The following is a 22,402-nucleotide window of genomic DNA, read 5'->3' as shown; positions in this document are numbered from 1 at the left end:
ACTACCAGTTCAGCAACATCCTTCAGAGAAGACGAGGGGTGGGGAGGGCAAGCAGGGGTGTGGGGGAAAGGAGGTGTGGGGGGTGGGGGCAGAGCGGTGGGGGGCAAAGAGGAGTGGGGGGAAGAGGAGTGGGGGAAGAGAAGTGGGGGGAAGAGTGGGGAAGAGGAGGGGGGAAGAGGAGGGGGGATAGAGGAGGGGGGATAGGGGAGGGGGAAAGAGGAGGGGGGATAGAGGAGGGGGTTAGAGGAGGGGGAAGAGGGAGGGGGATAGAGGAGGGGGAAGAGGGAGGGGGATAGAGGAGGGGGAAGAGGGAGGGGGAAGAGGGAGGGGGATAGAGGAGGGGGATAGAGGAGGGGGAAGAGGGAGGGAGGAAGAGCAGGGGAAGAGGAGGGGGAAGAGGGAGGGGGAAGAGGGAGGGGGGATAGAGGAGGGGGAAGAGGGAGGGGGATAGAGGAGGGGGAAGGAGGAGGGGAAGAGGGAGGGGGAAGAGGAGGGGGGAGGGAGGGGGGATAGAGGAGGGGGATAGAGGAGGGGGGAAGAGGGAGGGGGGAAGAGGGAGGGGGATAGAGGAGGGGGAAGAGGGAGGGGGAAGAGGGAGGGGGAAGAGGGAGGGGGAAGAGGAGGGGGAGGAGAGGAGGGGAGGAGGGGAGGGGAGGAGGGGAGGAGAGGAGGGGGAGGAGACCAGTGGGAAGAGGAGGGGTGGGGGAAAGCAGGGTGGTGGGGAGGAGGAGGGGTGGGGGGATGAGGCGTTTGGGGGAGGAGGGGTTGGGGGAGGAGGGGTGGGGAGGGAGAAACACCCACGCTGCTACAGCCGTGGGCTCATTCAAATGAATAATTCAAGCACAACATCTTCCTGAAGGTATGAATCAGGACAGCTTCCGACTCCCCCAGGGAGCCCGTTCTCATTGCAAGAGGTTTCAGTGGCCACTTTTATTCAGTGGGGAAGAAAGTCAGATTCCTATTTGACATGAATTGTAATCGGAGTGACAGGTACATTTTCATTGCCGACAGATTGCCCCTCTCCTGATGCAGCCAATGGCTCCTCACAGCTGAGAACGGTCTCCCTGGGTCTTTTCATCTTCAAGTTGGGACTGCAAGTGCAGCATACAGGAGGGGAACATTTACCAGTGCAGACCCATCTTCAGCTGATTTTACATTTGTTTCGATAGCTCTTGCATCCCAGGGCAAACACATTGCTTGACCGTGTCAACAAATTCCAGGCTGCTTGTACCAACAGACCCTGAGGGGCCTCAGGAAGAAGCTCTCAGAGGAAACAATGAGGAATGTTTCACTCTGAAAGTTACCCCTGCTTCGTGCGAGTCAAGAGCTTTTAAGCTGCCTTCCAAATTTGGTGCACACTCAGACTTATGCAGCTGCCATTGCGTGCTCATTACTTCTGCCCCATTTCCTGAAGTGACATTACTTCTGCGTCCTGAACTCTTGCAGGGCTTTGGGCAAGCATCGAGCGCTGCCGGATTTACTCACATGTGAAGATTGGACACTCGATCAGTTGCACCAGCTTGTCCACTTCGGTCAGGAAATCTATCGTCACCTCAAGATCCCCGCTGTAGAAATAGTCAAGGTGAACGCCAGCCGGATATGGACATGACAGCAGCAAGTTAAAACAGCAATGATTTATTAAACTGAACATTAAATTATACTTATATGGGTGCACCTGATATTGTATGGACACATATAAAGCAAAACCTGGATTTATAGACCCCTGTCTTGTTCTCAGGATTTGCGAAAGTACTTCGCAATCTGAAAATTTCTTTAAGCCAAGTTGATGCAAAGTAGAAGATACAGCAGCCAATTTATCTTCATCTTTCATGACCCAGGAGGCTGCTCTGAAGTCCACCTGGTCAATGCCAGCTCCAAGAGCACACCAGTCAGTCCCATTCCCCCACTCTGGGATGTGGGAGGAAACCGGAGAACCCGGAGGAAACATGCAGACTCCACACACACAGAGGCCTGGAGATGAGGACTGGACTCAGGTTACCGGAGCAGTGAGGCAGCAGCTCTATGAGCTGTACCACCTCAAAGAACAACTCACAGCCACTATGGTGGGACTTGAACTCGGGTTTCTGAGCTCTTCTTCCAAGTGTCTGGGTTACTGGGCCAGTAATTATCTACCATGTGCCACTGTACCCACAGTTTTGTTCAGGACACTGAGGGGAACTCCCTCGCTCTTTTTGATAGAGTACTCAACCTGCACTTACAGAACATCTTATCCAAAATACAGCATCTCCAACAGTGGAGTCCTCTTCCAGCACTGTACTGGAGTGCCAGCCTAAATTTTAATACAGCAAAACTCCATATCTAACAAAGGATTGAATGAAGGGAGTTTCTGAAACTGACAGTTTCTGTTGCTGTCATTTGAGGAAAAATATGAAATGAACAATGCAGGGTCTTCTGGTGGGCAGGGGTGGGGGAGGGGGGTGGGGTGGAGGGACATCTTTTTAACATGATACCTGAAGTGGAAGCATTTCACCCAAGATCCCAAGGGTTTGGCTGAGAAGAATTAGTAGTCAAAGTATGGGAGGAAGTAGCACTGAAATGTCAGCCCATGGGTTCGTAATTATAGTGGGAATTGAAACCTAAATTGGGTGTAATGGTACAGTGTCAATGTTCACTGGGCAAGCAATCCAGAGCGGAGTGTCCCAATTCCAAACCTAGTGTCACAATTGCCACTTTGCCTCTTCAATGAAACTTCCCACTAACTTTGTCAGCTCATACCTCTGGTTCATGGAGAGGGGTTGATACAATCAATGCCCTGCAAGCAAGCCATTCCAAGTTTTACCAACAGTGATGAATCCCACAACCAAACACTTTCTCAAGGAAAGAATCACCCACATCCTGAGCACTTAACAATGAACATCAGAGACAAGAATGGTGACTCTTAGCAACGGTTGCAGTGTAACTGGTATTTAAAATCATGGAGAGATACAGCAGGGAAACAGGCCCTTTGGCCCACCAAGTCCGTGCTAGTCATCAAACATAGTCTTATTTACTTCTTCTGGATGTTCTCAAAGGTTAACCATACCTGATGCATGTCATCCCCAGATTATAGTGGAGTTCTCTCCCTGTGAACTGTTCGTAACTTGAACAGTTCGTAAGTCGGAACCGTGGCCACGAACCGAGTTCCTACCCGGCAGAAGATGCCTGCAGCCCCGCAGCAGACGGCAAATCCATCCTGCCGGTCTTCCAAATGCTTTCTCACATATACGGGCATTTGAAGGACCTGTACACATTCATCATTACAAGAGTCGTTGCTGTCGAGGCAGTGGGTTAAATCAGGAAGCATCAGCAATGTCTCAGTTTGATCAATGGGCTCAGATGACAATGGAATAAAAATGAGCCAGATTACGCTCTTCTAATCTCCCTCGGTGAGAAACACAAATATCAGGACATGGGATCGTGATGAGAACAGGCTGCTGGTTGAGCACTCAACAATGCTAGTGTGCGCCTCCAATTCACGTCAACCTAATCCAGGTACTTCACTTTGTTATTGAAAGCACCAAATTCAGTGGAAAACAATATTCGCAATATTCACACAGTGTGACAAAACACATCTTGGGATCCGCAAAATACTTCACCCTGCATCTATTACATTCTAAACTTTCAAAAGCAAAACAATCCCGAATATTTTCAATTAAAGGTTTCAGAATTGTGCATATTCCGGGAATTAATATTAGTCCTTCTCTCATACATTCCACTGAATGCGCTGACAAGTCATTGGATGTGCACACAAATGCCACAACTGGCTGCACATTACTAATAACCACACTGCTCTCCACTGAAGTGCCAAAGGCAGAATTGTATAAAAGGGAACCAAGTCACTAAAGCCGAGAGATGTCCAGGTCCTCTCGAGGTTCCAGCATTTTATAACCCAGCGAGCATTAGAGTAAGCGCAGCCTACATTGGTAGTTCGACATCCTGAGCAACCCTCTCACTTCACAGTTTTAAAATCTCATTATTAATCCCGTGGGCTGTTTTTTCCCCCAAACTGCGCCAGTTGCCAAGTTTCTCTTTTTACCTTTCCTTCCTCCTGTCCTTCGACTACTAGTTCTTCTTAGCCGAACCCTTGGGACCTTGGGTGAAATGCTTCCACTTCAGGTATGTAGTTTCTGTGGTAACTAATGAGGCCCATATGGGACCCTGGGATTTTTCCACAGATGGGGCAGGGACGGTGGGTGGGAGGAGAGGGTAGCTTGTGAGGAGGTGAAGCCTGTTCCACCATTTACACTGGGCTTTTCTGGATACATGGACTTGATGTTCTCAACACCATCTGCAAAGCTCCTTCCCCACTATGAGCAGTTGTGGGGCCAGGGATTCTCAGGAGTTTAGTAGGGACATTGCATTTCAACCCCACCCCTTCACCACCACCCCCCCGCCCCTGGCCCCCAAAGGAGGCTTCCAGCACATCCTTGAATTTTTTTCCTCTGTCTGCCAGGTAGCTCCCTTCCCACGCTGGAGCTTGGGCACTATTTCGGGAGTCTGGCATCAGCTCATGTCAAGTACGTGGTATGCCCATTGGAGCCAATTGAAGTGTAATTAGGGTCTCAGTGCTGGGATGATGGCCTGCGAGAGGACCCTGATGTTATTTCACATCTACCAGTGGATTTGGAGGATCTGGCAGAGACAGCATTGGTGGTACTTCTCCTGTGCTTTGAGGTGTCTGCAATAGGAGGGCAGGGATCACTGCCGCCCAGTAGACCATGAGTTTTGAGACTGAGGGATAAACTTTGGCAAGGAGTCCAGGAAGAATTCTCCTACACTTCGCTGATCGTTCACTTGTACCCAGGTGAGGCACAAGAGGCCACAGCTCTCAATACCTCATCTGAAGATCTGAACAACTGCCATTGCAACACTCCTTCAGTACTGCCAAGACTTTGCGCTCGAGTCTCTGGAGTGGAACTTGAACCCACAGACAAAAGTGTCATGACTGAGATAACAAGGACTCAGTTCCGGCCAGTACTCGAATTCAACCGCTGGGAAAAGCATCCATTTCGCCAGCTCTGCTCTTGGTCCAGTCCTCCTCCTCTCCCAGCTCACTGTCAGATTTTGCTTCTTCCTCCTCCTCAAAGCAGCCAAGAGCTGTTTGGCACACAGCTCCTGTGTGCTGCAGGTCGACCCTGGGTTATGAACGTCCAACGTATGAACACCCGTACATACTAACGAGCTCTCATGATATTATTAAATTCAAAAGTCCGACATATGTATAAACATTCATTCCTACAAATGGCAGAACTAGTTTCCTCTCTCTCTCCACTTTTAGTAATTGTTCTTTCTTATCAGTTGTGTGTTTTTGATGCTTTTCATTACAATTTAGAAAGCATGCATTATGAGGAGAGACTAAGGGAGCTAGGGCTTTACTCACTGGAGAGAAGGAGGATGAGGGGAGACATGATAGAGGTGTACAAAATATTGAGAGGAATAGATAGAGTGGACAGGCAGCGCCTCTTTCCCAGGGCACCAATGCTCAATACAAGATGGCATGGCTTTAAAGTAATGGGTGGGAAGTTCAAGGGAGATATCAGAGGAAGGTTTTTTACCCAGAGAGTAGTTGGGGCATGGAATGCGCTGCCTGGGGCGGTGGTGGAGGCAGGTACATTGGTCAAATTCAAGAGATTGTTAGATAAGCATATGGAGGAATTTAAAATAGGGGGATATGTGGGACGAAGGGCTTAGATAGTCTTATGTGAGGTTTAAAGGTCGGCACAACATTGTGGGCCGAAGGGCCTGTATTGTGCTGTACTGTTCTATGTTCTAATACTGGAGGTATGGTTACTATAATCGAGTGATTTTTTTGTTGTGTATCCTCTGACTTAAAGAGACAAATTTGACTTGAGGACGTCTGTAAGAACGGAACCCGTTCATTACCCTGACATTGCCTGTATATTGAAGAGTAAAACAGTAACGCTGAAATTACACACTCGTCAAAACCTGAGGAAGGGAAAATCAAAACCATGGGGGATGTCGAGTGTAGAACTGAGCCTCCCGGACAGAGCCTGATCTTTTACTTCCATATATTCCATTGTACTTTTACATCAAGCTAATGTGTGAATCAGATATTTAATTTTGAGGCAGAGGACATTCGTCAAACCAAAGCACCTAGAGCAAGAATGCTCAGTTTAGAAATATCAACAAACTGCGTCGTAGTCAAACAGACTCCAGTATTCCCCCTTCTCCAGAAAATCTATTGATTTAGTTCTATAAAACATCGCTCCAAACATCATCCACAATTTGCAGCATGACACTGGGCAGAATAAGTATAATTCATTTCTAAAAACTACTGGGATCCAAGAGAGTTGGGACAGCAGGGTGGATTAACCTCTGAACCCAGATTGAATTAATGAAGGCACCTGGTTGGCACTGCTCTAGGTACAGGTGGTGGAGGGAACCAGAACAGAACTCCAGCTGGGTGTGGACCCATTATCCACAATTAGCGCTCTGATTTAAAGGCAAACTTCACTACTAATAGTCATAAAGCATGGAAAAAGGCCACTTGGCCCACCAGATCCACGTCAACCCGTGGGAATTTATCGGTATTAATCCCATCTTCCAACACTTGGCTTGAAGCCCTCTATACCCAGGCGATTCAAGTGCTCGTCCAGACACTTTTTAACTGCTGTCAGTGACTCTGCTTCCACCACTCCCTCAGGCAATGTGTTCCAGGTACTCACCACCCTCTGGGTGAGAAAGGTCCCCCCTCAGATCCCCTCTGAACCTCTTACCTCTTCCCCTAAATCTGTGTCCTCTAGTTTTATCTACCCCTGAAATGAGGAAAAGATTTCTGCAGTCCACCCTATCATATGAAATACCGCAGTCATGAACTCTCTCAGCCTTCTCCGCTCCAGGGAGAACAGACCCAGCCTCTCCAGTCTCTCCTCGTAACTGAAACGCTCCATCCCATGATTTAAGGGAATGACAGCCTTGTGATTATCTAACTGGCGTGGTGATTCAAAGGCCTGCATTCATGAGCAAAAGACAAGACTTCAAATCCCACTATGGCAGCTGGAGACTTTAAATTCAGTTCATTAAATAATACCTCGTAAAGGTGATCAGGAAACGACTACGTTGTTGAAAAAGCCCATCTAGGTTACTGATGACCCTTACAGAGGGAAATCAACCTGCCTTATCTGGTCTAAATGTTACGGCTGGCCTCTTGAAGTGACCTCAGCAACACACAGAAACCAGCCCAGATGGCTCTGCAAGAATAAAACCAGTGACTGTTGGAAATACTGTTTAGCAATTTCTGCTTTTGTTTCAGATTTCCAGAAACTGCAGTTTTTTTTAAAAAACTTTGTCAATGAAGTCCTCCTTGGGAATATCTACAAATTTGTGCCTAAATTGAGAGAGCTGTCCCACCAACAAGGAACAGGATCAAACCCTTCAACTGACATTAAAGACTTGTACACCACAATGTCTCTCGCAGGACAGACCGACTGTATACAATTGTACTGCCAAGCTCAGAGCATGTACGAACTGTACAAATAGTATGCAAGACAAGTTTTTCACTGTACCTCGGTACAAGTGACAATAATAAACCAAGACCAGGAGTGTGTTTGTGAGAGTCCTCAGTATTGCCTCCCAACCTCACAAAGCATCATGGCATCAGATCAAACCTGGCCAAGTCACCGCTGATGAATCAGTATGCCTCCATGTTGAACGTAACTTGGAAGAATGTTTCAATGCACGTCACAAGGAGCGACTTGGTGACAACAGCAACTGAAAAATGTGGCTAAGTATCAAAGGACCTAACCACTTGACTGGGCTGGAGCTGGGTGGCATGAGAAGCTAAACAAGGGGAAAAGCTTTTGACCTCCTCCTCACCAATCCATCCATCACAGATAATGGTAGAAACGACAACAGCAGAACCCAATCTTCAGACAGAGAACACTGTGCTCTGTGTCGAGCAGCACTAACAGCATGCTAGATGGGATTCGTGCAGAACGTGTCCAGTAGCTCAAAGCTATGCATTCATGAGTCTCTGTGGACCATCAGAGCGGCAGAACTGAACTCCAACTCCACTAGCCAGAGCATAAAACCGGGTTAAACCCGGGCTTGATGAATGCAGAAGGTTATATTGGAGGGGCATCAGGGCTACCTAAAAATGATATGCTCCCTAGTGTCTACATTCATGTTAAACAGTGGAAATGACAATAGAAGAGGGTGGAGTGATTTAAACACAGACAGATCAGAGCAGTCTTTCTGTACCCAGCAATGAATGGCAGTGGATAATTAAACAGCTTACAGAAGCAGAAGGCACCACAGACACTGTCAGCTCCAATAATGGTGGAACCCAGCTTGGGCACAAAAGAGAAGGCAGGAGCCAACATCGCTAGTGAACAACCTCAGCCTTCATCTGATGTCCCCACCTTACTGTGTGTTGGGCAATTCACAACTTCATTGATGAATGGAAATTTATCTTCCAGTGAGAAAACTCCCAGAAAAAGACATCAACAGCCCTGTAACATGCGGAATTCATCAGCAGTGAGATTTTCACCCTCACTGGTCTGAAAATGACACTTACCCACAAAATCAAGTTTTACCAACTTCATTCCCCTGGACCATGCTACTTAAAGGGCCAACACTCAAACCATTATCTCTGTCTGTACTGCGATCTCTGACCTACAACCTCAAACACAGCCTCACGCGTACCTTGACTGCTTTGCCCGTGGAGACCACTGTTACTCTCAGCTTCCTACCCACAGGATCATTCCAGGCTACTGCTGGTGAACTCTGCCCTATTTCACAGTTTGCTGCATACTCAAAGAGGTAACTTCATTCTCTTTTCCTCTGCAAGCTTCCCAGGATGTAGGCGTTCATTTCCTACAGAGATCTCCCTGGCAACCTCCTGCCAGGAGCACCTGGCTGTAGCCCAAAGGTTCTTCATGTCTCCCTTTCAGAAAGAACATTAGCAGTCCAGATGCCTGTGATACCCTGGCAGCCCCCTTTCACTCCCCTCCCATCATTGCATCATTGAGTAGCAACACTCCCCTGCAGCTGGAAGAGGTGGTTGTATTGCGATATGCCACTTCGAGAGGTGTTGACAAAGATCGCACCTGCTAGGTTACATGCTGAGAATGGTGAGAACATGCAACACCTCGAGAAATAGCTGAAGCTGGCAGTCATGGGGCTGACAGTGGGAAGGCCAGCCATGGAGCCTTCTTCTACCTCAACTTCTTGGTCTTTACGTGACTTTCAGATGCAATGCTTCTACCCCACTGTGATAAGACTATTGAATGGTTCCCTTATACGATGAGATGGACTCTTGACCTCACAATCTACCTTGTTGTGACCTTGCACCTTATTGCACTGCACTTTCTCTGTACTGTTAAACTGTTTTTACCTGTACTACATCAATGCACTCTGTACTAACTCAATGTATAAACAATGTGTAATGAATTGACCTGTACGATCGGTATGCAAGACAAGCTTTTCACTGTACCTCGGTACAAATGACAATAATAAACCAATACCAATGTCAGGGAGTGTCTTAAGATCAAAAAAGCAGAGTGAAGCTATTTCCAGGCACGTACCTTGAACTTCTGCTTTTACTGAAACCATCTTTTTGTTGAAAACAAGAGGGCCAGCAGTAATGTGAATACATAACTGTCAGCTAGTTCATGAATGGACAAATGTATAATTAGAGACCATTCACTTTGGTGCTCTGGGGACACAAGAACAAGAGGAGGCACCTCAGCCCTAAGCCTCCGTTCCATTATTCAGCTAGATTGTTACTGATCTGAGTGCAAATTTCTTATTCCCACAATGGTTCTGCAACTCCAAATGCCCTGGCTAACAAAACTCTCTCTATCTCAGCACTGACATTTCCAGTTGATGTCTGACACCAACTTTGAGTGCATTCCAGATTTTTACAATCTTTTAAGCAAAAAGCTTTAACTCATCCTTGAGCACCTTGGCTCCAATGTTAAGTTTCTGCCCCTTGTTCTGTACTCACCCGTTGGAGGAAATGATTCAACCTGTTCACTCAAATATTACTCCTCCCTTCTGGCTGTTGCTCACTTCCTGTGAACTGCATTTTAAGGATTACTCTTCCCGTTTGAGAAATCTGAAGTGAACTATACATGCTGATACCCTGATCCCCAATAACAGTAACCCTGAGCTTGCAGGTGGTGTTTTTTTTTCTAGAGTTCAAATAAATGTGACTGGAGATTCAAGTAAAATTTTATCAGAGTCACAGAGCACTACAACAGGGATACAGGCCCTTTGGCCCAACCAGTCCATGCTGACCATGGTGTCCACGCAGCTAGTCCCAATTTCCTGCATTCAGCCCATATCCCTCCAAGTCCTGTCCCTCCATGTATCTATCCAAGGCATAGATCAAATGGACAGTCAGAGACATTTTCCCAGGGCGACAATGGCTAACATGAGGGAACATAATTTTAAGGTGATTGGAGGAAGGTATAAGGGGGATGTCAGGGGTAAGTTCTTTTACACAGAGAGTGGTGGGTGCGTGGAACGCACTGCCAGCAGAGGTTGTGGGGGCAGATACATTAGGGACATTTAAGAGGCTCTTAGATAGACACATGAATGATAGAGAAATGGAGGGCTCTGTGGGAGGGAAGGGTTAGATAGATCTTAGAGCAGGATAAAATATCAGCACAACATTGTGGGCTGAAGGGCCTGTACTGTGCTGTAATGTTCTATGTTTTTAAATGATACTATTGTACCTGTCAAAGAAATATATATATATATATATATATATATATATATATATATATATATATATATATATATATATATATATATATATATATATACATCAGCAGCATTAGCAAAGAGCTTAAGGTGGTTAGTTGGGAAATTAAGTTGGAATCTCATTATAAAAATCCTTTTATTACTTTATTCTGATCCTGCGATTCCACAATCTTAACTTGTAGTTCAGGGACCTTTAATCTCATTGACAAAGCAACTGTCCCACAGCAATGCATTTCGACAGATCTCTCAAAGGTTTTCTGCTGTTCAAATGCAGTTGGCAAGAAAACTTTCCACTGTGCAACTGTGGCAAGATCTCAGCCACCTAACTCGCTTCACGCTGAAACTCGACTTGATGGCTCAAGTCTACCCTCTGAGCTGCAAACATGATTTATAAACCCCCACTCTGCTTCTCGGCTCCTCGCCTCAAGATCAGACATTTCTTAATCCTCTCCAATTTCACCAATTCTTATTGTGATTCACCCAGAACTCTTGCCCCCGTCACCTGCCCTGTGCTAAATGCCACTGATCCAGAACCCTGGTGCCTGTAATGTGCCCTGTACAAAATCCCACTGACCCAGAACTCTTGCCCTTGTCAACATTCACAAGTTCCCTCTGCACAAATGTGAAAACCCTAATCCTCAGTAATTCCTCCAAGGTACTGTCGCACATTGTAACTGCAACTACTTCAGTGGGAAAGCATCTGGGGATTGGCAGTGAGGAATCTTCATAGATGCACGGCAATGTGGTGGTAGGGTTTCTGAATTACTGACTCTTACTGCGCTATTAACCCAGAGAATTTTAATTCAGTTAATTAAATAAACCCAGGTCAATAAAAACGGACTCTGAAGATTTGCAGAAACCCTCATTGTTCACTGCTGCCCTAAAGTGAAGGAAATCCACTGTCCATCGCTTGTCTAGGCTATATATGCCTCCAACATGGGCAATTCTAAATCGCTGTCACAAAGGCCGAGCTAGCCATTTAGTTCAATGGCTTTTAGAGAGGGCATTAAATGATGGTCTTCACCAGCGAAGGCCACATCTTGAGAAATGAATAAAACAGAAAAGCATCAGAGGGTTAGGCAGTGAACAATGGCCACTCTGGAGTTTAGCACAGGCTTGTGGAACTACTCCTAGCGACAGGCTGCATCGTCTGAAGAAAGGAGGGAAAAGAAATGAAGAGATGATATGAAGATAATGATGGCGAACCTATTTGTAGATCCATTACGGTAGCAAAATTGCATAATTTATAACAGCGATAAAATACACTCTAAGATATCAATTCAATTACTGCGCAGACAATTACTTCAGAATTAATAGCTACCTGGAACTCTACAAATAGAAATCTATTCTTTGCATAGATTTTCTTCCCAGAATAGATAATTGCTATCAGCAAAACACAGATCAGATGATTCAGAAGTTTTGGCATGGATGTTAGCGTACTTCTGTAAGGAAGCAGGGCAATGGTGCAGCGCTCCCTCGGTACCCCTGAGACATGCCTGTGTGGTTTATCTACTGAAGACTCTAGGGCACAGGTTAAAGCTACAACCTTCTGATTCAAAGGCAACATCTGAAACACAGCTGCAACCCATCCCGTCAAGAGATTTTGAGGGCTCTTAATATGTCACTCAAGAGGCTACTCGTCGACTATCAACGGCATGTTGTTTATCAATTAGCTTTAAAATCACTTGTGGGTATTATGTGGTCAGATGAGTAAGTTTTCAATGGTTACTTTAAACACTTGGAGGCACAATCCTCACCAGGTCTGGCCAGCTCACAACTTTAATTGCCCTCCATCATCATTGACTTGTAACTGCCTTAAGTATCCTAATTGACGTCAAAATTAAACTTGATACACGTACCCCATGAATAAATATAAAATGTCTTCAGCAGATTATTAAGAGGCTGCAGTCAATTTATCCTCAACTTTCTCTGTTCTGCTGACCACAGTCCCAGTAGATTAATTCTTTCCTCAATTAGTTTCACAAACCTGACAGCAATGGGATCTATCCCAAGTATTTAACGTCATTTCCAAATGACACATTCAACTTACAAAGAGCATCCTATTGCTTAGTCAATGCTGCGTCTAAGTAGCTGGTACCTTGTTATTTTTGTTCTATGTTCCCTGACATACCACTGGCCTTTTTGCAGCTTTACTTACCTGCACCATACTTTCTGGAAGCTATACTTTTAAAATTTCAGATTAGTTTTTCAGCTTATTCTGCAGTATCATTCTACCAAGACACTGCTCTCATGTTCCCCTCTATTTTCCAAAAATGTGTGGGCACACATTACCCCATGAACCTACCATTCGTTTGGCCATTCCACTAGTTTGTATTTTTCTGAAGCCCTTCATTGCCATACTTCCAATTTCCACTTCTCATCCAGTTTTGAGTCAGTGCTACCGATGCACACTCATTTGCAGAAACAAAAATAGGACTCTGGGGCAGCTCACGACTAGTCTTTGCCCAATATGACAACTTTTCATATCATAAGATATCTTATCACCTGTTTTCTGAGAATCTATTTTCAGAAGCGGTCCACTATCAAGTTGATTACTGCTGTAAACAATACTAAATATGTCAAGCCCATCATGCCTAAACAAGTGCACTCAGCTGTCTTTGGTTAATCCACGCTCAATAACTTTATCAAAAAATGAGCTGCTGGGGGAACTCAGCTGTGGAGGGAAATGGACAGTTGATGTTTCGGGTATCTTCATCTCAATAATGTTATCTTGGGTTATAAGATCAGATAAGATTTCTTTATTAGTCACGTGTACATCGAAACACACCGTGAAATGCATCTTTTGCGTAGAGTGTTCTGGGGGCAGCCCTCAAGTGTTGCCACGCTTCCGGCGCCAACAGAGCACGCCCACAACTTCCTAACCTGTACGTCTTTGCAATGTGGGAGGAAACCGGAGCACCCGGAGGAAACCCACGCAGACACGGGGAGAACATACAAACTCCTTACAGACAGTGGCTGGAATAGAACCGGGGTCGCTGGCGCTGTAAAGCGTTATGCTAACCGCTACACTACCGTGCCTGCCATATGGATTTCTGTGTTAGAATAAAATGGGATTTATGCAGGATTGGAGTAAATAGATGCTTGATATTTAACATGGGCCTGGTCGGCCAAAGGGCTTGTTTCTGTGTTGTACAGCTCTATATTCCTGAATACATCTGGGTATCATGGAACTATTAATCTCAGGTTTAAAACCAATCAAGCTGGCATCTAGTGCTTGTTAGCAGAAGAGCATTCCAAATTTATATCACCCTGTGTAGAAGTGCTTTTGACTTCTTTTCCAAATTGTTTGACTCTAATTTTTCGACCATAACCTCTTTTCCTAGTCTCCCCAATCAGCAGAAATAATTTCCTTCATTCCATAGAACACTACAGCACAGAAAACAGGCCATTCGGCCCTTCTAGTCTGTGCCGAAATGGTATTCCACTAGTCCCATTTACCTGCACCCAGTCCATAACCCTCCAGACCTCTCCCGTCCATGTATCTATTCTATTGTTGATTTTTGTAAAAGTCAGTCAATCTTTAACCTAAATTCCAGAAAATGCACCTTAGTTTGTGCAACCTTTTCCGGTTATTTAAACTTTACGTTCCAGGTATCTTTCTGGTAAATCTTCAAGTGCTCACTGCACTGTTAATAAATGCTTCCCAAGGTGAGATCCTCGCTGTTCACTGTACTGCAGTTATGGTCTAACCAGGGCTTTGTGTGCAGAGGTATAACTCACAACCTCTACTCCAGTTGCCTGGATATGATAAGCAACATTCCATTCACCTTACTGAATATGGCCTGTACCTGTTCGTGACATTTTAATAATCAATGCACGTGAGTGGCAAGATCATCTGCTTCCAGCTTTTCACCACATAAAGCCACTTCATTCCATCCTGTGCAAAACTCTCCTGAACATTATCTAGGACGTCACTATCTCAGACATGAGCCAGCCTGCCTACCCCGACTTACATGAAAGTTAGAATTCCCTGTTAAAATAATCCTGCCTTTGTTACGTGTTTAATTTCACAGTTTCTGCATTTCATTTTATAGGTGTTACCAGAGAGTTTATATATAATCCCATTAGAGTTTTAAATCCTTTCCTCTAGGCTACCCATATATTCTTCTCTGCCTGCGATCTTTTTATTAACACCTCTCACTGATTACTTGACCTCACTCTGAATCGGTGAGGTTACTCATCCCTCCCTTGATTATTTTCCCTCACTTTACCTGAAATCTGGTACAGTCACTTTCCAGTCCTGATTATCTTGCATCAAACCGCCAGCCATGGCTCCCACACCATCACCTCAAAAGCTGAATCTGTGCCTGCAATTCATTCAATCTGTTGCTTGCACTCCATGTGTTGAAAATACTTATTTGGGTTACACAGCCCAATCTCACCCTCAGCGATAGTGTTTTACCCACGTTGTATTTCTCTTTCCTGGTTTAATTACTCTGAATCCTTTAGTTTTTCACTCATCTATAGTATCTAAGGCAGTATTTCTGATTGTGAGCCCGCTTCCCTATAATTTGTTTTGGAACTGTTATTACTACTGTTACGCCTTGAAGAGCTTCTCTCTCCACTCTATTACTTGTTTAATGTCCCTGGAATACGCGTAAGAATATAACAAACAGAAGCAGGAATACACCTCTTGCCCACTCGCACCTTCCTTGCCAATCGGTAAAGTCATGGCTCATCTTTTACCTCAGTATCACTTAATTTGCACGAACCAAGTATATCTTGATGCCTTTAATATCCAAACCCCTCTGTGCATTGAACATTTCCAGCAACTGAGGCTCTACAGCCATCCTTGGTGGAGAGTTCCAGGGATTCTCTACTCTCTGGATTTCTTCTCATCTTAGTCCTGAATGGCCAACCCCTTGTGTTGAGACTGTCATCCCTGGTTCCTGAGATTCATCACACTCTTCAAAAAGAAACTTCTATACACCTCCATTTTGAAAATTGTCTTGTAACCATGCCCCCTTTTTGAATCTCTCCCACCATATAAAGAACAGTAAATTCCTAATCTGCTTTCTGTCCTTTAATCAATCAATGCCTGTACATTAGCTTTAATGTGCACCCTGGTGTATATGACAATAAAGTCATCTGAATCTGTAGTACACACCAACCTTCATGCGATCTAATTTGTTTAATAATCTCTTGCATGACATCTTATCAAAGGCCTGGAAGTCCAAATACACCACGTCCACTGGTTCCCCATCACCTATTCCCCAAGTTAAAGCTTTAAGAAAACTAACAGACTTGTCAGACTGGATTTTGCATTTCTAAATCCATGTTGACTCTGCCCAATCGAACCTTTATTTTCTATTCAGCAACTATCACTTCCTTAACAATAGATTCCAATGCTTTGCTCTGCTACTGATGTTAGGCTAACTGGTCTGTGGTTTTCAATTTCCTCTTCCCCACCTTTCTGAGATTGTGAAGTTACATCTGCTACTTTACAACCCGCAGGAACCCTTTTAGAATTAATGGAATTTTGGAAGATGGCAATCAATCCACCCACATTTCCAAGGTCAATTTCTTTTCAAAACTCTGGGAAGCAGATCACCAGATCCTGGGGATTTTTCAATTTTCAGTCTCATTAATTTGTCTAATACTTTTTTTTCATGAATGTTAACTTCTTTCAAGTCTCCGTTCACTCTGGGACAATCGTTCTTCAATAGTACCAGCAGACATACACACGCTTTAGGTCAGGAAGCTGATCTCAGCCCAGTTCTGGTGGAGCCTGACCGGGAAGGAACACTACTGGTAAATGTCCCATGAGATGAGAGCTGCCTTCCCCAAACCATCCCTTCAGCAACATTTATCACTCTCTTCTGCTTGCTCCTGTGCCAAATTACTTGTGACTATCAAGATTATGACTTCTAAGTAAACTAGAAGTCATAACCTTGATAGTCTTGATCTTAATTCCTAACATCTACAACTTGCAATCCCTCCAAATAATGGAATTTCTCCCCCTTCCCAGCTGGACAGACCTGACTCAAGGTGCCGTGGACAATATTCTGCTCATTCTTCTGACAGCCAATATCTTTCTCTTCATAGGTATCACAGTACCTTGATAGGGTTGGTTTCTACAGAGCCTTACTTGCACTTCCCTTACTTTGTACACACCAGGGCTGGTAGGGAGTGAACCAGTGGCTACTGAGACCTTGGAGTTAAAATATCCCTGGTTTGAAATTTACACCAGCTTTATATGCAACACATTCTTTGCCCGATGATTAAAACAAACGAGAGATTAAATGTGAACAGGTTCCTACTTGTGTGCGCCCACCATGCCATTCTTTAATGTGAAGTCTTTAATAATCAAACATGCAACTTCCCACATATATGCCACTGTTAAAAACAGGTAACCAAGGAAAGAAAATTACATACGCACATGGAACTTAAAATACCAATGTGTCTGGACAGAGAAAAGGGCAATTAATGCTTCAGGTGCATCGTCCAGGTCCTGACTTGCGTCAAATCCTGTTTATCCATCACTTCTGTCATACCCTGGTTTCTGGTCCCTGAATGCTTCTGTTCATAAAATTCCTTGTGTCTTCAAACCCCCAATCCAGCCCTCCAATCCAAAGTCATAGCACGAAAATGGTCCCATCAGCCCAACTGGTCCATGCCGGCCAAGATTCCCATCCAAGCTAGTCTCATTTGCCTGCGTTTGGCCCATATTCCTCTAAACCTTTGCTATCCGTGTACCTGTCCAAGTGTCTTTTAAATATTGGTGATGTACCTGCCTCAACTACTTCCTCTGTACCACATATGGACCACCCTCTGGGTGAAAAATTTTCCCCATCAGGTTCCTATTAAATCTCTCCTCTCTCACCTTAAACTTATGCCCTCCAGATCTTGATTCCCCAATCCTGGGAAAAAAACTGTACACATTCACCCTATCTATGCCCCTCATGATTTTAAGTCCTTCAATTCTTACCTCCTGTGCATCGAATATTTCTTTCACCTTCAGTTATCTGTGCCCTGGAATTCCCTCTCTAAATCTCCCTGCCTTTACAGATATGGCATACTTTCAAACCTTTCTCTTCCTAATGTTTAATTCTTTGGTTCTAGCTTCAATTTTTGTATGATTTTGCAGGGATACATTTGCTTTGGATGTTTTATGATGTTGAAGATTAATTTTGGTACCTTTCCCTAAGCTCCCAAATATTTTTTTAAGTGAAGCAGGTTTCAGCTGAAATATTACAGACGACCACCACAATTCTGTTCAGATGACCCTCATCTCCAGAATTTAGGAGATTCCCATGCACAAATGTGCAATCCTGGTCAGCAAACTGTGGGTGATTCAGCTGGAGAAGGTGCAGAAAAGATTACAAGGATGTTACCTAGAATGGAGGGCTTGAGTTATCAGGGGAGATTGGATAGGTGGGGCCTGTTTTCCCAGAGCGATGGAGGTTGAGAGGTGACATTATACAGATATATAGAACTATGAGAGGCACGGGCAGGGTAGATAGCCAGTGTCTGCTTCTCATGGTAGGGGTGTCTAAAACTAGAGGGCATAGGTTCAAGGTGAGAGGGAGGAGGTTTAATGCAGATCTGAGGGGTAAATTTTTCACACACAGAGTAGCTGGTATCTGGAATGAGCTGCCAGAGGAGGTGGTGGAGGCAGGAACAGTAACGATATTTAAGAGGCATCTGGGCAGGGCATGGGGGATATGGAATTAATGCCGGCAAGTGGGATTATTATGGATAGGCATGATGCTTTGCATAGACACAGTGGGCCAAAGGGCCTGTTTCTGTACCAGACAACTCTGTGACTCTATTTGATGAGCCCACAGATCTTGGGTCACAGGGCAGTGGCAAGAGCAAGCCAAGATGCAGCTCCTTAAACATAATGCATTACAGTAAAACTCTGATAATCTGGCAATGCTGAACGAGCAGATTTTCTGGACTACTGGATGCTACTTCTATTAATACCCAAATATTTTTCTTTCATTTTTTTGTTTTGCACAGTACACAGTAGTATAATAAATTTTCCAGTGATCCCGGTGGGTTTAAAGGAAGCAGGAAATACAGTATACAAGCACTCCGCATCTTGGTTCTGACAGCAAACCCACCTAGGTTTCTGACCCCTGGTGTTCTGGATCACAACCCCGTCTCAGGCCACCAACCCACCCACTGTTTGGACCCTGGCCACACACCCAACTCACACACTGGACCTCCAGCTCACGTTCCGGACTCATGCCGAAGCATCAGGATTTCTGAACAATCGGATGCTGGATTACCAGTGTATTATTGTACAACTCACAAGGATCAAGGCTCCGAATCCTGCAGTCTGCTGTGGGACACCACAGTCACAGCCATCACGTCAACTTTAACTATCTGCACACACAATTATCTGTGCCTTTCATTCTTGGCAACTCAGTAAATATTGCTCATTAATTTTACATGATTGAATGCTGAATTATTAATAATTCCTTTTATTCATTAGTCACATTTCACACTGCTGTAAATTGATTTCTGGCCCCCCCTGGTTTTCCAACTGATTGCCGTTAAGCTGGGTATTTGATATCTATTAAGTTGCTCCAATGCTATAATGAATAAAGGCATCACATGGTACAGTATTAAACCACACAGACCAGGAGGTTTGGATTTCAATCCCAATCTGCTATTACTTGACTCTGGGTTAAGGGTGAAGAAAAAGTAATAGGACCTCAGGTCTAATCAACAGGGACATGTAGTACAACAGTTTGCAGTTGCAAGCATCTTTAACACAGTCATATCTCAATAAAGTGCTTCACAAAAGCAAAACCAGGACCCAGAAATGGATGCAAGGAAAGAATAAGATAAGGGGAGAGCCGAGCAGAGACATGCACAAACGTAAGGCCTTAATGAGAATGTAAAAGAGGAATGCGGAGAAGCAGAGGGGTTAATGGTGGCGTCTTCTACGCCGTTTCGAGGCAGCTGAAGGCATGGCTGCCAGTAATGAGGCAAAGGGAGGGAGAAATATACAAAGCGCCAGTGAGATGGAGGTCAAAGGCGGTGTTTGTCATCACTGGGGAAAATTAAGATTGGGAAAAGGAGGAGAATTTGAAATTTGAGGTTTTGGTGAACCAACGTATGCCAGCAAGAGCAAAAGTAATTGTTGAGTGGGCCGTTGTGGGATAGAATGTAGACGGCAGAGTCTGGAATCAGCTGAAGCTGTGGATAAGTGGGTTTCCAGAAAAGCACTGGAGGAAAGTTAAATCTGGGGTGACAAAGGCGCACATTAAGGTGGACAATCTTTGTACTTATTTCTTGGGCGTCTTGGATTTCCATTACCCATGGACCCCAAACTCTGGAATTCCCTCAATAAACCTCACAGCTTCGTCCCCTTTACACAGTTCCTTAAAATCTATTTCATTGACCAAGCATTTGGTCACCTATCTAAACATCACCTTCTGTGGATGGGTGTCAGTCTTTGCTCAGTGGTGCTCCTGAACCATCTTGGGATGGGTTGATACACTAAAGTCTGTACGTAAATGCCGGTTATTGGCAGTGTTGTAAGCCCTCAGCACTGGGGCAGTCCATTGTCTATCTGGGAAAGTATGTCACTGAGATACTGGACTCATTGTCTCCTGATTTCAATTGTTGCTGCTCAATGATGTGGCAAGAAAATGGGATGTGCCTTTATCAAACAAGAGGTCACCAAAGTCCAAACAGAGCTTGGTGATACAAGAAAATTGCTGAATCTTTCCTACCAATGGTTTAGACATTTTATTTTCTCACCAAGTGCCCTGTATGTTAAGATGAAGGTGACGTAGCCACTAGTGCAAAACAGCGCAAGCGTTACATACAGTTACAAGCAGAGTCCTCTATGCTCACTCGGAGCTGTGACCTGGCTGTTACAACTGGCCTGGGTCTGGTGGGACAGAATTCCAGGCAGAATCAGGAGGAGAGCAGCAGGTTAGAGAGGGGAAACACACCAAAGGTGCTGAAACACCCCACAATAAGAAAAAACATTTCATATTTCTTGATGATATAGGTGGCGGTCACTCGACCTATGAAATCCATGCCAGCTTTCAGGTTCCCATCAATCTCATTTCCCCCACTTGTTCCCCCGAAACGTGCTATCACACACGCCCATTAACCCCCACTCTCGGGTGCCCATTCTCCTATGCGAGGGGCAATTTACAGCGCCCAATTAACCAAACAACCGGCAACCTTCTGTGACTTGGGAGGGAACTGGAGCACCCGGAGGAAATCCACTTGGTCACAGGGTAAACATGCAAACTCCGCGCAGTCAGCATCTGAGATCAGGATCAAACCCAAGTCACTGGAGCTGCGAGACAGCTGAACTACCTACATTGTCACTGTGACGGAACCCTTCCCTTCCTCTCCCTGTTTCCCGATACAACTCTCTCTGCTGAATTGACAAGCCCCTGATCACTGAGAAAATAGGCTGCCCGGACATGAAGGGATTCACAATCAAGCCGGATATCATTCCCCAAACGTGGAGCTTCCACTAATGTGGATCTCACTGAACTTTAGCCAAAGGGCAGTATTGTTGGCAGATATTTCCTCCCCCTAGCTAGGAGACGCAGCAACCTCCCCCCCAAACCACTCCCCCCCCCCCCCCCCCCCCCCCCCCCCCCCCCCCCCCCCCCCCCCCCCCCCCCCCCCCCCCCACATTTCTGGCCTCAGGTAAGCTGTGGATCAAATGTAAAACCCTTCCATCCTTCATGGATGAACTGGGTCACGTGAGAGATGTGTTACATTTACCCCCACGTGTCAGGCTTTACAGGAGCTTGGGGATTAAAATAAGGGCTCATGGAGCTGCATTCAGCACATTAGTAGGAAGACTTTTATTAATAAAGGTTGATATCGTCTCATACAGACTGAAAACGTACTTCCCTCATTAATAACTGGAATTCGCAAATGAATGCACCTCAGTAACGGTCACAGAAGACCAGAGATATTCTATAGTTGCAAATTTATCTTGCAAATGCAATGTCACCTGGAAATTAATACAGTGGGTTGAGGCAAGCATGATTTGATTCATGTAAATTTACTTCTTATACTTTGATCGGTGATTACAAAGAGATTTTAATGGTATACTTCTCATTGAAAAATTATCTGCCCTACAGACCTAATTTTAAGCAACCCAGAAAGTTTAAATTCAAAAAAGTTCAAAATAAATGCTTAAAGTATCATAACGATTAAAACATAAAAATTAAATTTTGTCAAGCATGGTGAGGATTAGTTGAAGAGCAGAAAGAGAGAAGGGATAAACGGTTTACTTTCAGGCGGGTAAACTGTTACTTGTGCTCAACCACAGAAATCAGTATTTACATTGATGACAGAGTTTAAAGGAAATGCAACCTATCCAAGTTTGTCCAAGACACAAAGCTGGGTGGGGAAAGCCCGCTGTGAGAATGTCACCCACAGTCTGCAAAAGGAAAGACAGGCCAGGTGAGTGTGCAAGAAGGTGGCAGATGGGGGAACAATATTGGGAAAATATGAGATTAGGCACTTGGGAAGGAAGGATATCTTTGAAGCTGATAAACCTGGGTACAAAGAAGAGTTTGGTTGTGTTGGTTCATGAGAAGCAGAGGGCAAATGTTCGGGTGCAGCAGGCAATTAGGAGGCAAATGTTACGCTGGCTTTAAATGCAAGGGAGTTGAAGACAAAAAGTTAAGATCTCTTGCTGAGATTATACAAGCCT

At 44.9% G+C, this 22,402-nt stretch overlaps 1 protein-coding gene across 1 annotated transcript in view; it reads right to left on the bottom strand.

Annotated features, from left to right (window-relative positions):
* Positions 1-22,402, bottom strand: part of vac14 (vac14 homolog (S. cerevisiae)) — a 300,909-nt gene that overhangs the window by 45,141 nt on the left and 233,366 nt on the right. Inside the window, exon 18 of the mRNA XM_052028507.1 lies at positions 1,486-1,565. Within this exon, the coding sequence (XP_051884467.1) occupies positions 1,486-1,565 (80 nt within the window). The remainder of the gene's footprint in view (positions 1-1,485; positions 1,566-22,402) is intronic.

Source organism: Pristis pectinata, chromosome 13, assembly GCF_009764475.1.
Source record: "Pristis pectinata isolate sPriPec2 chromosome 13, sPriPec2.1.pri, whole genome shotgun sequence".
Taxonomy (NCBI): Eukaryota; Metazoa; Chordata; class Chondrichthyes; order Rhinopristiformes; family Pristidae; genus Pristis; species Pristis pectinata.
The sequence above is the reverse complement of the archived record's forward strand: the minus strand, read 5'-3'. Positions and strand labels throughout refer to the sequence as shown.